This window comes from Pleurodeles waltl, chromosome 2_2 (assembly GCF_031143425.1).
Source record: "Pleurodeles waltl isolate 20211129_DDA chromosome 2_2, aPleWal1.hap1.20221129, whole genome shotgun sequence".
NCBI lineage: Eukaryota > Metazoa > Chordata > Amphibia > Caudata > Salamandridae > Pleurodeles > Pleurodeles waltl.
In genome coordinates, this window is record NC_090439.1 from 1,173,986,738 (window position 1) to 1,174,002,682 (window position 15,945).

The window sequence follows — 15,945 nt, forward strand, 5'->3', positions numbered from 1 at the left end:
CTTGGCCAACCTCAGCCGCTCATGGCCAAATGTTCTGTGGAAGTGGGGTTGGACCCTTACAGAAAGGCTGTGGAGTCATAGGCACAGGGCCTGGCTGGAGGCCAGGCACAAGATTGAATCCTTGCTGAATGCAGTTAAAGATAGTACATAATAGCTGCTGGACGTGCACAGCAGGGGATAATAGGCTGGTTACACCACCTTGGGTGTGGAGCCTGCAGTGACCCAGCCATGCACATTTGCGGTTCAGTGTCTGGAGTGGGTGAGGCAAAGGGCTTGGTTGGAATCCAGGTGCTAAGGCCAACCTCGACTGCACACATCCTTGACTGTCCGCAGCAGCCACGGCTGACAGTCATCTCCCGTTGTATAGTTATTCCCACTCACTTCCTCACTTGTATGCAGTCTTTCACCGGGGTGGGCCATACACTGGAGGTTGGCCACAATGCCTGGTTGGAGGCCATGCACTACAGCTACCCCTGCATAATGGGAGAAGACTGCCTGTTGCAGCTTGGGAGCAGTCTTAGCCAGAGGCCTAAACCTACGGCCAACTAAGAGACCTGTAGCCATGCGCATAGGAGTTAAAAATGAAGGGCCTCATTTACAAGGCCTTTGCCCCACAGTTGCATCATTTTTTAACGACTGCTAGCAGTGCTCTACATTGCTCCAGATTTACAAACTGATGCATTGGGTCCAATATGCCATTTTGAAAGCCTGTGCCAGGAATAATGTATGAAGGATAGGTGTTCCCATGGAAAAAGCCATGCAGAACTGACGCTGTGAAATTTACATTTCACTGCATCATTCTGCGACTTCACTGCTTCCGAATTTTACCGCCTGCTCAGAGCAGGCGTAAAATTGACATGGGGTTTTCCACATGGGGGCTGCTCGCATTGCTGGAGTAGGATCTTTTTTTTACGCTAGTCCAGCAGTGCGTGAGTTTATCGCCAACAGATGTGTCAGAATTTCTGATGCATCTTTAAATACAGCACATCCATGGCAACATTAGGGGATCGTAGGGCAGCACAAGAAATCTGACTCATCGAGCTGATGCGTTGGATTCTTTTAAATGAGGCCCTAAGTGTGTGAGTAAAAATACAAAGGTCACTGCCAAATAGACTTTTATAAAAACAAGTTATGGTTCTGAATCAAATGCAACAAAGCCCTACAATTAGCCAGATAACGTCAGCAATGACATCAGTGATGTCACTTGTCACATAATCAACTGATGTCCTGCATGATGCCATAGAAAGTGCAATATCGATTGCACCAACAATAAAAGCTGATAAATGTCATCTGTGTCTCTGGTCTTGTTTCTCTCTCTGCAGTCTATCCATCTCTAGGACAGCTGTCACTATGTAGAAAGATGCTGCTTTTTGTTCAGGTTATCAGAAATGTATCTGTGGATTGTAGAACTGTACTGGTAGAAGTTATTTTGGTCTGTCTAGAGTGAGAAGCGTGTGCTGCCTTACTCAACTGGGTGTATGTAGTCACATTTGACTGTGGAGAATGTTCTCATAATGCTGTACTCACTACAGGGATGCACCAAGGGGCTTCACCCATTCTATGCCTATGGGGAATGCACTGATACATAAGAACCTTAGACACTTACTTGCATTTAGGTATTTGCTTCTTTGACACTTGCACTCTGAGTGTCCTGCACTGTTAGTGCACAGCTCGTTATCAGCACAGGCAGGGTCACACTGCAGCACACCTGGAATAACACAAAACAGCAGGTCAGAAGCTTTTGTGACAGTCTAGGAATATTATGGCACCTTAATAACAACACTGTCAGACACACCAAAACTGTGTTTTTATGGCAACACTGCAAAAAATATCACCATTGTGTCTAGGTGCAGCTCAATTACTATGGCACCTATATGGCAACGCTGCCAAAATACAACAACCTGTGCCTATGTGCAGCCCTCCACACTACAGTAACAGCTTTTAATTCTGAGGTGATCTTTGTCACCAGCACGTGTGAGAAGAGGGCGCACATGGCTTGGAAGGCACAAGATCCTGCATGTGTTATGACTCACAGGTCTAATATATGTCCCTGGGTTGGACTGGGAACTTGAAGCAGCTCTGGCAGATTTTGTCAGACCAACCCCCCATAGCGAGCGAGCCCGACCACTACGATGGGGCTTGAGGGGTTCTCCCCTAAAAGAAAATATGGAAAAAATGGCAAAAATGGTGCCTTCTACATCACATTTCCATTATTATTCAATTATATTAGTTTTTAAAGCATAGTAAATGATGACCCTGCAGTACACCAGGATACAGCAATCCCTACTGGGGCTCTTAAATGGTTCCCTCACCATCTCAGTGACTCTCAGCTCATCATATCCCCTCTAACATATGTATTTCATTTGTTTTATAGCGCCTCTCTTACCAGCGTAGGGTGTGCAAATCAGTGTATTGACCATGTTATGTAAGACAAAGGGGACTCCAAGGTGTAGGATTCATATGTCATCCATGCTAGTAGGCATTTTTAAGAGTGCTTGGTCTGGGGAAGGATAATCTTAGGATTCAGAACGTAACATAGTGGTTAGGGTTGACTTTACTGATAACAAAATATTTCTACCCAAACAAACCTTTTTTAGAAAAAAAGAAGATAATTGAAGACGGGAAAAAACACAACTTTATAACCTGTACCATGCAGTTTTACATGCAGCTCTTTGATGGCAGCTCATAGCTCACTGTTCTAGATTATGATTGTAACTTATGAAAAACATTGTAACAAAAGGAGCTCTGTGACAATAGTAGTGCCCCACCGAGCTATGCACATAATATATTATTTTGGGATCTGCATAGTACATGTCCTTTGCAGCAGGCATATTAAACCTCTGCGCTAACTTAGATGAATCAAAACTGCCCCTAGACAAAACCCCATCTCTCTCCAGCAGGTACATGTTGGCACCATTACAGTGAAACTGAAAGTGAAATGAGCTGATCGGCTCGTTTCACGTTCAGTGCTTTGGTGCTTGCGGGGCTATCTCAGGCACCGAGTACTGAATCACATGTACGAGGTATCGTTGGAAAGGGGAGATTCGCGCCTTTCCAGCAATACCTTTCCTAAGTAGATCTCTGCTGGGGATCGCCCAAAGAGGGTAGTCCCGAAGAAGAGACCTGTCCCAATAGACACCAGGGATTTCTTTTAGTGTAAGGGGGCGGCCCCTGTTTTACACCTCCAGGGTGCAGAATAGCCTTATAATTAGCTGCTCCCCCTAGGGGGGGAGAGAAAACCGCTAGACACCAGGGATTTGTTTATAAATATATCACAGGGAGCGGCTCCTTGGGAAAGTGTTGCTTCCCAATATGGGGACATTGTTTTGGACATTTTCTGCCCACCCACCCCCATCTTTGGGTGAGGGGGGAGATTGGTCCTATTTTTAGGCCAATCTGACTGCAGGATGGGCAGGAAGCCACTAGACACCAGGGATTACTCTCTCTAATTTCTTTATTTGTAGGGGTGTGGGCTGCCTGGCCAAAAGGGGGCCCTGTGAAAGGGTTCCCCTTGTCCTTGGTTTGATAAATTCCTGTCACTAATACTAGGCCCAACCACAGTGGCACAGCATTTTTATTGGCAGAAGTGGGCCAGTGCTGGGTGGTAGAAGGTTTGTGGATTACTAAACATTCTGGAAATTTCCATCACAGAAATGTAAGGAAAATGTGTGATTTGAGGCAAAGTTTGAGGTTTGAAGAGTATTGTGGGTAAAAAAACTCATAGTATCCCTGCAATTCACCCCTTCCTTGATTCCCCTGTGTGTCTAGTTTCCAAAAACAACCACAGCTACCCACTTTGCAAAAAACAGTCAGTTTTGCGTGGAAAAACTGGATGTATCCATGTTGCGTTTCAGGCCATTTGCTGTCATGGGCACCAGGCCTATCTACACAAGTGGGGTACAATTTGTATAAAGTAACATAGGGGAATGCTGGGTGGAAGGAAGTTTGTGGCGCCCCTCAGATTCCAGAACTTTCCATCACAGAAATTTGAGGAAAATGTGTTTTTTTAGACACATTTTGATGTTTGCAAGGGATTCCGGGTAATAGAACCTGATGAGAGCTATACAAGTCACCCCATCCTGACTTTCCCTAGGTGTCTAGTTTTTCCAAATGTACAGGTTTGCTATATTTCCCTGAGTTAAAGCCTGAAATCCACAGCTAGGCACATTGCAAAAAAGGGGTCAGCTTTCAGTTGAAAAATTTTATGTGTCCATAATGTGGTTTTGTCCATTTCCTGTTGTGGGCACCAGGCCTACCTACACAGGTGAGGTACCTTTCTTTTTAGGAGGGTTAGGGGAATGCTGGGTGGAAGGAAGTTTGTGGATCCCCTCAGTTTCCAGAACTTTCCATCACATAATTTTGTGCAAAATCTGTTTTTGGACAAATATTGAGGTTTGCAAGGGATTCTGGCTAAAAGAACCTGGTGAGAGATACAAAAGTCACTTGCTAGGATTCCCTGGGTGCCGGTTAAGCTAGAGCCCGAAATCCACAGCTAGGTAAATTGCCAAAAATGGGTCAGTTTTCAGTAGCGGGCGAAAACTGCCCAATTTTCCATTTGCTACTTCTAAATCCTTTCGTACATGTGGCCCTAAGTAACAAATAAACCATTCTGCAGAAATCCAGACACAAAGTGTACCTGTTGTTGCAAGATGTGTGCTGCTTTCGGTGGTCCCAGGTGTTGTGGTGCTTGTGGTGGTCGGTGCTGTAGAACTGTTTCCTGTTAAAAACAGATACACACATTGTCAGTGGTGCGAGGACTGATACTAACTACCTTTCCTTGGAACATTATCATTGTTGAAATAAATAATAACCCCCATAAGGTAGACAAAAGCAAAATCTCCTCAACCTACCCACGAAAAAGTAAGTGTCACAGGTGTGACGGGCACCTCTAAAGTAACATATCATTATATGTTTAAATATTGAATCTTGATTTACACCAAATCACTAAACGCGTGCTTTCTTGACCAAGATCAAGGTTTCTGCCAAATTTCATTTCATTTTGTTAAGCTGTTTTTATAGTGCAAAAACAATATAGCAATGTTTGTAACGTATGCAGACCTTAATCACAACTTGAATGTTAATTCTTCCTCCATCCTGCCAGAAAGTCAGGTAGTGGTCTACTGGTGGAAGTCCACACATTTGTTGATCCTAGTGAGCCAGAGCTTCCAGCCACTTCTTTAACAATCAGAGTCACAGATTTAAATCTGGCCGGACTGTAGAGATGATACCCTTCCCACCGTGAAATCCATCCACAATTTAGGCACCAACATCAACTCAAGTCTGAGCTTGGAGACACTTGTAACTTCTATTCCAAAACCAGTTTCTTTCCATTGAAAATGTTGCACCAATTTTCCCTTAACGTGAGCAGATGATGGGCATAGAGGTGCTTACCACTGTTATTACTGTGCTATTTACTCCCTTCAAATGTAACCTTCTCGTGTGATGTTTGGAAAGGTGTTGTTGTTTTTATTTTTATTTTAACCAATAATGCCTCCAGAATACTAATCTCTGTTTAGCGCCGAGAAACCGTTTCCATGAATGTCACACCAAATAAATACCATTGCCTTTGCCATGATTTACCCAGTTCTTATCAGTTATTACTAGTGGGTAAAAGGCTCCTATCAGCTGTAGTCACTGTGAGTGGATTGTGCTGTTTCCCACTGGTTGTATTTGTTTTTGGCTCCTACTGACTTTTGCTGTTCATGACTGGTTTTCACATGCTGTATAGTATATATGCTGGTGCTGAGGCCTTCTAGACTGACCCCATTTGACTTTTCTTACAGACTTTAAATGATGTTAAACTGTTCTTACTGCCTTCATTTGGTTCTTACTGGTTTTCACTCAGTTTAATTGCAATGCTGATTTTCTCAGGAACTTTCTGTTTCTAACTACTTCTTACCTTTCTTTTCTTTGAGGTTCAAACTGATTCTGAATTGAAAGGGGATTGTATTGGTATGTTCAGTGCTGGGCAATGCTGGCCCTTACTGGCAGTGGTAGACTCTTGCTGGTCTTTATTGAATTATACTGATTTTAACTGCAGTTGTATTATAATGTTCTTGCTGCTTGGGATCAGTTCTCACTGAATTCTACTGTTTCTCGCACAGTCCTTGTAAGTTAAACTGGAAAAAATATGTTACAGCTCTTGCTTTCTAACTAAGCATTTTCTGTGTCTTTCTGGGTGTAATTGGTACTTACCAGTTACTAATGACTACAAACAGCCTTTGAGAGTTACTGTAGTTGGTTTGTTTTTTCCTGACAGTGCAGCTTGCCTGTACTTGCCAGGCAGAGGCGTGCAATCAGTCGTAAAGGACATTTACTGCATTGCAATGTCTCTTTGATAATCACCACTGACACCAAGTCCAAGTGTTTTCTGTACTTTATTCGCTCCTCAACCTCCCCAGCCTACTATTTCTCAGAGCGGCTGCCTCCTAGTAAACGCTTAGTGAAGAGTGCCTCTCTCAATGTGGCATCACTGACAAGTCAGTCCTTAGCCTGTCTGTGGTAAAGTGCACCCAGTGTAAATACACAAGTTACATTAGGATACACCTCATGCCAGAGGCTCCTTCTCTGTGTACAATGAGTGCCTGAGTCCATCCTTTTATATCTCCAGCATCTGCCTGTAAAGCAGTGAGTAAATCCTCTGGATACTCTCCTGTGTATGATCATGTTTTTGTAGATGAAAGATGTCAGTTTGAATTGAATCTTTCAGTCCTATATCAACTTCCTAATGAGCAGATTGTTAAGTCAGCCTTCGCTTCGTGGTATTATCCTCGCCCATCTCTCACTGCTCATTTAATGAGGGAACTTTCAGTGGAACCTACTGAATGACTCTAGCAGTCCTTGAAGCAAGTTTTCTCTTGCCCTGTATGCCTCTTGGATCCCATGTTATTCACTTCAGGCAGCAGGACCTGCCCAGAATCAGGTTTCTTTGGTGAGTCACCTCCAACCCCATTCACTAAAGCTGGAAGGTTCTGTATCAAAGCAATGTTGCTTGTTTTTTAAGTAAAACTTCTATGGTCAAGGGATCTCCTCAGTGGAAGTCATTGAGCAGTGCACCAGCAGCTCCCAGAGGTCACTGAGACCTAGACCCTCCTGTGATCTATGAGCCAGTTGAAGTTCTTGATGTTAGAAGTAAATCCTTCAGTATTGCCACTTCTTGGCTGAAACCGAGCAGCGCAGCACAAACTTGAACACCTCTGACACCTGTTGTCTCCTCACCTCACCCTGTGCTCTCCACCATCACTCGCAGGTCCATGGTTGTCTCTTCACCTCACCGTGCGCTCTCTAGCACCTCTCATGTGTCCATGGTTGTCTCTTTACCTCACCCTGGCTCTGCGGTGCCTCTCACTGATCCCTGGTTGTCTCTTCACCTCACCCTGTGCTCTCCAGCATCTCTCACGGGTCCATGGTTGTCTCTTTACCTCACCCTGCACTCTCTGGCACCTCTCATGTGTCCATGGTTGTCTCTTTACCCCACCCTGCTCTCTCTGGCATCTCTCACAGGTCGATAGTTGTCTCTTCACCTCACCATGTGCTGTCCAGCATCTCTCACAGGTTCATGCTTGTCTCTTCACCTCACCCTGTGCTCTCTGGCATCTCTCACTGGTCGATGCTTGTCTCTTCACCTCACTCTGTGCTGTCTGTCATGTCTCTTAGGTTCATGGTTGGAGCTTCACCTCTCCCTGTGCTCTCCAGCATCTCTCACAGGTCCATGGTTGTCTCTTCACCTCACCCTGCTCTCTCTGGCATCTCTCACAGGTCGATAGTTGTCTCTTCACCTCACCCAGTGCTCTCTGGCATCTCTGACTGGTCCATGGTTGTCTCTTCACCTCACACTGTGCTCTCCAGCATCTCTCACGGGTCAATGGTTGTCTCTTCACCTCACCCTGCACTCTCTAGCACCTCTCATGTGTCCATGGTTGTCTCTTTACCTCACCCTGGCTCTGCGGTGCCTCTGACTGATCCCTGGTTGTCTCTTCACCTCACACTGTGCTCTCCGGCATCTCTCACGGGTCAATAGTTGTCTCTTCACCTCACCCTGTGCTCTCCAGCATCTCTCACGGGTCCATGGTTGTCTCTTCACCTCACCCTGCGCTCTCTGGCACCTCTCCTGTGTCCATTGTTGTCTCTTTACCCCACCCTGCTCTCTCTGGCATCTCTCACAGGTCGATAGTTGTCTCTTCTCCTCACCCTGTGCTCTGCGGTGTCTCTGACTGATCCCTGGTTGTCTCTTCACCTCTCCCTGTGCTCTCCAGCATCTCTCACAGGTTCATGCTTGTCTCTTCATCTCACCCTGTGCTGTCTGGCATGTCTCTTAGGTTCATGGTTGTTGCTTCACCTCTCCCTGTGCTGTCTGGCATCTCTCACTGGTCCATTGTTGTCTCTTCACCTCACCCTGTGCTCTCTGGCATCTCTCACTGGTCTATGGTTGTCTCCTCACCCACACCTGTGCTCTGTGGCATCTCTCACGGGTCAATGGTTGTCTCTTCACCTCACCCTGTGCTCTGCGGCATCTCTTATAGGTCCATGGCTCTCTGTTCACCTCGCCCTGTGCTCTGTGGTGTCTCTCACAGGTCCATGGTTGTCTCTTCACCTCGCCCTGTGCTCTCTGGCATCTCTCACTGGTCAATGGTTGTCTCTTCACCTCACCCTGTGCTCTCTGGCATCACTCACAGGTCCATGGTTGTCTCTTCACCTCACCCTGTGCTCTCTGGCATCTCTGACTGGTCCATGGTTGTCTCTTCACCTCACACTGTGCTCTCCAGCATCTCTCACGGGTCAATGGTTGTCTCTTCACCTCACCCTGTGCTCTGCGGCATCTCTTATAGGTCCATGGCTGTCTCTTCACCTCACCCTGGGCTCTCTAGCATCTCTCAAAGGTTCATGCTTGTCTCTTCACCTCACCCTGTGCTCTCTGACATCTCTCCCAGGTCCATGGTTGTCTCTTCAATTCACCCTGTGCTTTCTCTGGCATCTCTCATGTGTCCATGGCTGTCTCTTCACCTCCCCCTGTGCTCTGAGGCGTCTCTACCTGGTCCATGGTTGTCTCTTCACATCACCCTGTGCTGTCTGGCATCTCTCACTCTCTGGCATCTCTCACAGGTCCATGGTTGTCTCTTCACTTCACCCTGTGCTCTGTGGCGTCTCTGTCTGGTCCATGGTTGTCTCTTCACCTCATCCTGTGCTCTGTGGCGTCTCTGACTGGTCCATGGTTGTCTCTTCACCTCACCCTGTGCTCTCTCTGGCATCTCTCACAGGTTCATTGTTGTCTCTTCACCTCACCCTGTGCCTTCTCTGGCATCTCTCACAGGTTCATTGTTGTCTCTTCACCTCACCATGTGCTCTCCGGCATCTCTCAGGGGTCCATGGCTGTCTCTTCACCTCACCCTGTGCTCTCCTGCATCTCTCATGGGTCCGTGGCTGTCTATTTACCTCACCCTGTACTCTCCTGCATCTCTCACGGGTCCATGGCTGTCTCTTCACCTCACCCTGTGCTGTCTGGCATGTCTCACGGGTCCATGGCTGTCTCTTCACCTCACCCTGTGCTCTGTGGTGTCTCTCACAGGTCCATGGTTGTCTCTTCACCTCACCCTGTGCTCTCCGGCATCTCTCACGGGTCCATGGCTGTCTCTTCACCTCACCCTGTGCTCTTCGGTATCTCTCAGGGGTCCATGGCTGTCTCTTCACCTCACCCTGTACTCTCCTGCATCTCTCACAGGTCCATGGATGTCTCTTCACCTCACCCTATGCTGTCTGGCATGTCTCACAGGTCCATGGTTGTCTCTTCATTTCGCCTTTTGCTCTCTTGCATCTCTCACAGGTCCATGGATGTCTCTTCACCTTACCCTGTGCTGTCTGGCATCTCTCACGGGTCCATGGCTGTCTCTTCACCTCACCCTGTGCTCTCCGACAACTCTCACAGGTCCATGGTTGTCTTTTTTCAATGTGTGCTAAGGTCACCTCCTGTGCCCACTCATGTGACAACGCAGGGCAGAGGAGACAGACCCACCCTTATGGAGTTAACCACGTTCTCAAATAGATCTGGGCAGCCAATCGTGTCTGTGCAGCTGGTGTTCCTACATACGTTGATGCTATAGGCCATTCTTGAACCACATGCGAACCCATACAGTGAAATCATGAGTCTATTTACATCCTATCTGATTGGCAGCATTAGGTCATCTCCTGCTTCTTACCTCCTTGACAAACCTCCATGTAGTCCCAGCAGCACTCCCCTCCTTCAACGCAGCCTTCCCCACAGAGGCAGTCTCCTCTGAAGCAGTCATTAGAATAATCTTCCCCGAGGCAACACACTCTTGTGGGCACGCCGCACCTCCCTGCAGATGAAGTCAAACACAAGTCAATATTTTTACCTTGGACGTGTGATACGTCCCTTCCAGTCCGGCATGTTCCTTCCATCAGTGAGACCTTTGCAGCAACTCAACTGCTTTAAAGGCAGAAGGTCTGAAAAGTACTACATCCAACTGCACGCGGGTCTGTGGAGACACTGGGCACCTGATCCACAAAGATGCCAGGCAGCACTGCACCCAAAGATGCCGCGCTGTGTGACAGGGAGAGAGCGGGGCAGTGCCACGTCTGCAGAATTATGGCTCTCTCCTGCCCTCTCACTATGCCCGGCGCAGGTTTCAGCTGCTGTGCGCCACCCGCATACCTTTGTGCCATAGTGCAAGCGGGTGCGCTTGTGTCTGGAATAGGTTTTGAATCGGAAGGATAGCCTTCCAGAACAAAGTGCTATGTGTAGACACACTTTAAAACATTTCCTACTTTATATGTGTGCTGCACAGTGCAACACGCATGCAAGGCCAGAAAAGAAAGGAGAAATGAAAACACTTGGAGTTTGGCAGATGGGGGGGGTGGGGGCTCCGTCACAAACATGACAGAAATCACATCTGCTGCATTACAGTTCCGCTATATCCCATGGACATCATAAGATGGCGGAAGGGATATCCATCATGCTTGTGATGGGGTAACCCGTCCCCCAAACTCTAAGTCGAGAGTGATATCAACGCCCAGATTTACTAATATTTACTTTTCTAACACAAACACGATGCAAAGCATTTTTAGTTGTATTTTTTAACATCCAACGCAAAATAGGATTTGTGCTGGAAGCCTTCCCAAAGTAATGCAAACTAGTGCATGCCAAATGATCCAAGTACATGTGCATAATGAATGATAGTTATTTTAGTTGTTTATTTGTTGCAATGTTCACAGTCTTTTCATATATATCAACAAAAATGTGTTTAGGTTAGTTTAATTGTGGGTCTCCCGGGTGAAGACTGCTAACCACTGAAGCCCTACATGTTCGAATTGCTCTATCCAAAAAACATCCTCTAAGTAACTTGACCCATGTTTGCTACAAGGAAGAGCAAAAGCATAGCAGGTGTGTTAGGTTATCCTTTCCACTTCCAGATAACCTACATGTTATTGGGCCATTATACTTCCATTTTGGTAGTTCAGCAAGACCCGGAAGCTGACCAAAGTGTAGCGTCATCAGCCTGTTCTTCACCTCATCATAATTATTGTCCACCATCCACACATGCGTCCTTTTCCTAAATATATTTTTATCTTCTAGAACTGAGTGACGCTTTGCTTGCTTGCTTGCGAGCACTTGAATTCTGAAATGGGCACATTCTTTTCCCATAGTCCCTCCAAACCTGTATTCACTCATGATATAAAAATAAATTTATGATGACTGGAACAGGGGTCATTTTCCACTGTAATATTGTACCATGTTTTAGCGGCATATATTTTCTTGCCAAAGTCTGCTGCATAAGGCTAAATTCCAGGCGAATTTGCGCTGGGAAATCATTTTTTGACAGTCCATACGTCTTGTATGTTGTAACTTGCAGATTGTCCAGCAGGTATCCATAATTCTCATGCTGGAGCGTACCAGAAAATGCAACTGTAGGGAGGAGTTTTGCTGCCATTATTGTCAATAACGGTTTAAATGATGGGCCCTCTAGTTTTTTGTAAAGAATGCAAAATGCGTGGATTAACGCTTTGGCTTTCCTATTCATATATCGTTTCTGCCTCATGAAATTGAATTTATTATCTAAATAAACTCCCAGATATTTAGAATAGTTAACTTCCTCTAGCTTTTTGAGCACCATAATATTAGTTTTTGCAGTGTTGATTTCTAGGATGTTTTCTTTGGTGCACATTGATAGCTCAGTGACTAACCTTTGCGTTCCAGTTTTAGATAAACTCAGCAGCACCACGTCATCAACGTATGCGAGGTAGGTCAGGTGGCCCAATCACAGTGGGTGGGAATTCATCTTATATAGGGGGTCATTACGACCTTGGAGGTAACCGCCGTGCGGCCGCCAATGCAGCCGCACTCACGCGGCCCCCATTATGACATTCCCGCTGGGCCTGCAGGCGCAAACCAAGTTTGCACCTGCCGGCCCAGCGGGAATGAGGCCGCAACATAGGAGCCGGCTCCTAATGGAGCCGGCGGTGTTGCGGCCGTGCGACGAGTGCAGTTGCACCCGTCGCGCTTTTCACTGTCTGCTATGCAGACAGTGAAAAGCTGGCCGTGGCCCTGTTAGGGGGCCCCTGCACTGCCCATGCCATTGAGGTTTGCAAAGGAGTTTGGGTAACAGAACCTTGTGAGAGTCCCACAAGTCACCCCATTCTGAATTCTGCAAGATGTCTAGTTTCCAAAAATGTATAGGTTGCTAGGTTTTCCTTGGTGCCGGCTGAGGTAGAGACCAAAGACCACAGCTAGGCACTTTGCAAAAAACAGGTTAGTTTTCTTTTGGAAAATGTGATGTGTACATGTTGTGTTTTGGGACATTTCCTGTCGCTGGCACTAGGCCTACCCACACAAGAGAGGTACCAGTTTTATCGGGAGACTCGGGGGCACACTGGGTGGAAGGAAATTTGTATCTTCTCTCAGATTCCAGAACTTTCTGTCACCGAAATGTGAGAAAAAAGTGTTTTTTGGCCAAATACTGAGGTTTGCAAAGGATTCTGGGTAAATGAACCTGGTGAGAGCGCACAAGTCACCCCATCTTGGATTCCGATAGGTGTCTAGTTTTAAAAAATGCACAGGTTTGGTAGGTTTCCTTAGGTGCCGGGTGAGCTAGAGGCCAAAATCCACAGATAGGCACTTTTCTAAAAACAGCTCTGCTTTCTTGGGAAAATGTGATGTGTCCACGTTGTGTTTTGGGGCATTTCCTGTCGCGGGCACTAGGCCTAGCCACACAAGTGAAGTAACATTTTTATCGGGAGACTCGGGGGAACACTGGGTAGAAGGAAATTTGTGTCTCCTCTCAGATTCCAGAACTTTCTGTCACCAAAATGTGAGGAATTTTTTTTTTTTCTGCCACATTTTGAGGTTTGCAAAGGATTCTGGGTAACAGAACCTGGCGAGACCCCCACAAGTCACTTCATCTTGGATTCCCGTAGGTGTCTAATTTTAAAAAATGCACAGGTTTGGAAGGTTTTCTTAGGTGCCAGCTGAGCTAGAGATCAAAATCCACAGCTAGGCACTTTCCAAAAAATACGTCAGTTTTCAATGTAAAAATATGATGTGACCATGTTGCGTTTCCTGTCGTGGGCATTATGCCTAGCCACGCAAGTGAGGTACTATTTTTATCAGGAGACTTGAGGGAACACAGAATAGAAGAACAAGTGTTATTGCCCCTTGTCTTTCTCTACATCTTTTCCTTCCAAATGTAAGACAGTGTGTAAAAAAGACGTCTATTTGAGAAATGTCCTGTAATTCACATACTAGTATGGGCACCCCGAAATTCAGAGATCTGCAAATAACCACTGCTTCTCAACACCTTATCTTGTGCCCATTTTGGAAATACAAAGGCTTTCTTGATACCTATTTTTCACTCTTTATATTTCAGCAAATGAATTGCTGTACACCCGGTAAAGAATGAAAACTGATTGCAAGGTGCAGCCCCTTTATTGGCTCTGGGTACCTAGGGTTCTTGATGAACTTACAAGCACTATATATCCACGCAACCAGAAGAGTCCAGTAGACATAACCATGTATTGCTTTTAAAAATCTGATATCGCAGGGAAAAGTAAAACATGGAAAAAAATTGCTGTTTTTTCACCTCAATTTCAATATTTATGTATTTCAGCTGTTATTTTCTGTTGGAAAACCTTGTAGGATCTACACAAATGACACCTTGCTGAATTCAAAATTTTGTCTACTTTTCAGAAATGTTTAGCTATCCGGGATCCAGCGTTGGTTTCATACCCATTTATGTCACTAACTGAAAGGAGGCTGAAAGCACAAAAAAATAGTAAAAATGGGGAATGTCCCAGTAAAATGCCAAAATTGTTTTGAACAATGTGGTTTTCTGATGCAAGTCTGCCTGTTCCTGAAAGCTGGGTAGATGGTGATTTTAGCACCGCAAACCCTTTGTTGATGCAATTTTCAGGGGAAAAAACAGAAGCCTTTTTCTGCAGCCCTTTTTTCCAATTTTTAAAAACAAAAACACATTTTAGCAGTATTTTGGCTATATATTATGGATTCCCCACTGGGTCAGTGGGCGGGAACAGGGCCTTAACATTGCAGCCGGCTCCTAATGGAGCCGGCAGCAATGTGTCAGTGCAGTGGGTACAGCGGCACCTATAGCGCATTCCACTGCCTGTAATTTGTGCAGAGGAATGCGTGATGGGTCTGTGGATGGGGGCCCCTGCACTGCCCATGCCAAATGCATGGGCCCTGCAGGGGACCCCAGGGGCCCACCTGAGTTCCTCATTCCACCAGCCTTTCCAAGGCAGTGTTTACCGCCATGGACAGGTTGGCAGATGGGGACTCATAATACCCAGGGCAGCGCTGCCCTGGCAGATCACAACGGCCGGGATTGCCAGGCTGCAGGAAGGCGGCAGCCTAGCGGTATTGCGGCGGTCCAACCGTGACCCAAGATGTTCGAGGTGGTACCAAAGCCCTTCCTGAAGTCTGTTTGATTTGCTGGTAGATTGTTATTATGTGACCAGTCCATGAGATTTTGCTAAATTAAAGATGCGTAATACTTGGCTTTGGAATCTATTAGGGCAATAAGTCAACATTTTGCTGGTTCTAATTGTTCCCCACCTAATGAATATTGGATGTATTACTGACCCCCTCCAGCTGGCCGGTATCATACCAGCTTCTTCTGGGGTGTAGCATACAAGCAGAAGACACTTCTCTGAAAAGGGGAGACAATACTTTTGCCCATTCTTCGGGATCACTTTTAAAGATGGCCTGGGGGATACCATTTGGGGACAGGGCTCCATCTCTCCGCCCGTAGCTATTAACATTTGTACCACCTTATAGAAATAAGACAACGACTCAACTTCAAAGAATTTGATGTTATTGTCATAATTAATGTTAAAGGTGCTGTTTTCCGCTGCCGGAGGAATATCCATGTTTGTTGCTATGGTCAAGGAGCTGTAACAGAGAGATACCAATGATGAAGTAGTAAACAGTTGTTTTAGTGATGCACGTGAACCTAAGGTTGAGGTCTTGTTAAATACACTGAGCAAATGTGTAACCCAGGTTTCCTCTGGCACATTTGAGTTCTTTATTTGCTTAGTAGTTCTCTCCAAGGCTTTTACTGTGTCCCAAAAAGTGCTGGTATTTGTTTTTATTGAACTGTATATATGTTTCACCAAAAAAACTTTGTTCTTCCTCCTTCAATCTTCCCAGACTTGTTTTTTAAAATCCTTACTTCATTTTCTTATTGGTCTGTACACCTATTTTCCTTAAGGTGCTAATTGCCTTTTTAAGCTCCCTCCTTAACGCGACGGCTCTTAACAGTGGCGGCCCGTCTTTTAGGGCGGAGGGGCCACACCCCCCCACTTTTTGCCCCCCATGAAGAGTGCCTGTCAGCAAAGGTCAGCCTGACAGACACTCTTCATGTTCAGGTCAGGCAGCCAGGAGCAGACATGCGCAATTTGCGCAGACTCCTGACTGCCTGA

General features: G+C 46.0%; 1 protein-coding gene across 1 annotated transcript in view; it reads right to left on the reverse strand.

Annotated features, from left to right (window-relative positions):
• Positions 1-15,945, reverse strand: part of LOC138283044 (uromodulin-like) — a 158,924-nt gene that overhangs the window by 129,965 nt on the left and 13,014 nt on the right. Inside the window, exons 2-4 of the mRNA XM_069221178.1 lie at positions 10,194-10,334; positions 4,637-4,717; positions 1,607-1,708 (exon numbers count right to left, since the gene is read on the reverse strand). Coding sequence (XP_069077279.1) covers positions 1,607-1,708; positions 4,637-4,717; positions 10,194-10,334 — 324 coding nt within the window. The remainder of the gene's footprint in view (positions 1-1,606; positions 1,709-4,636; positions 4,718-10,193; positions 10,335-15,945) is intronic.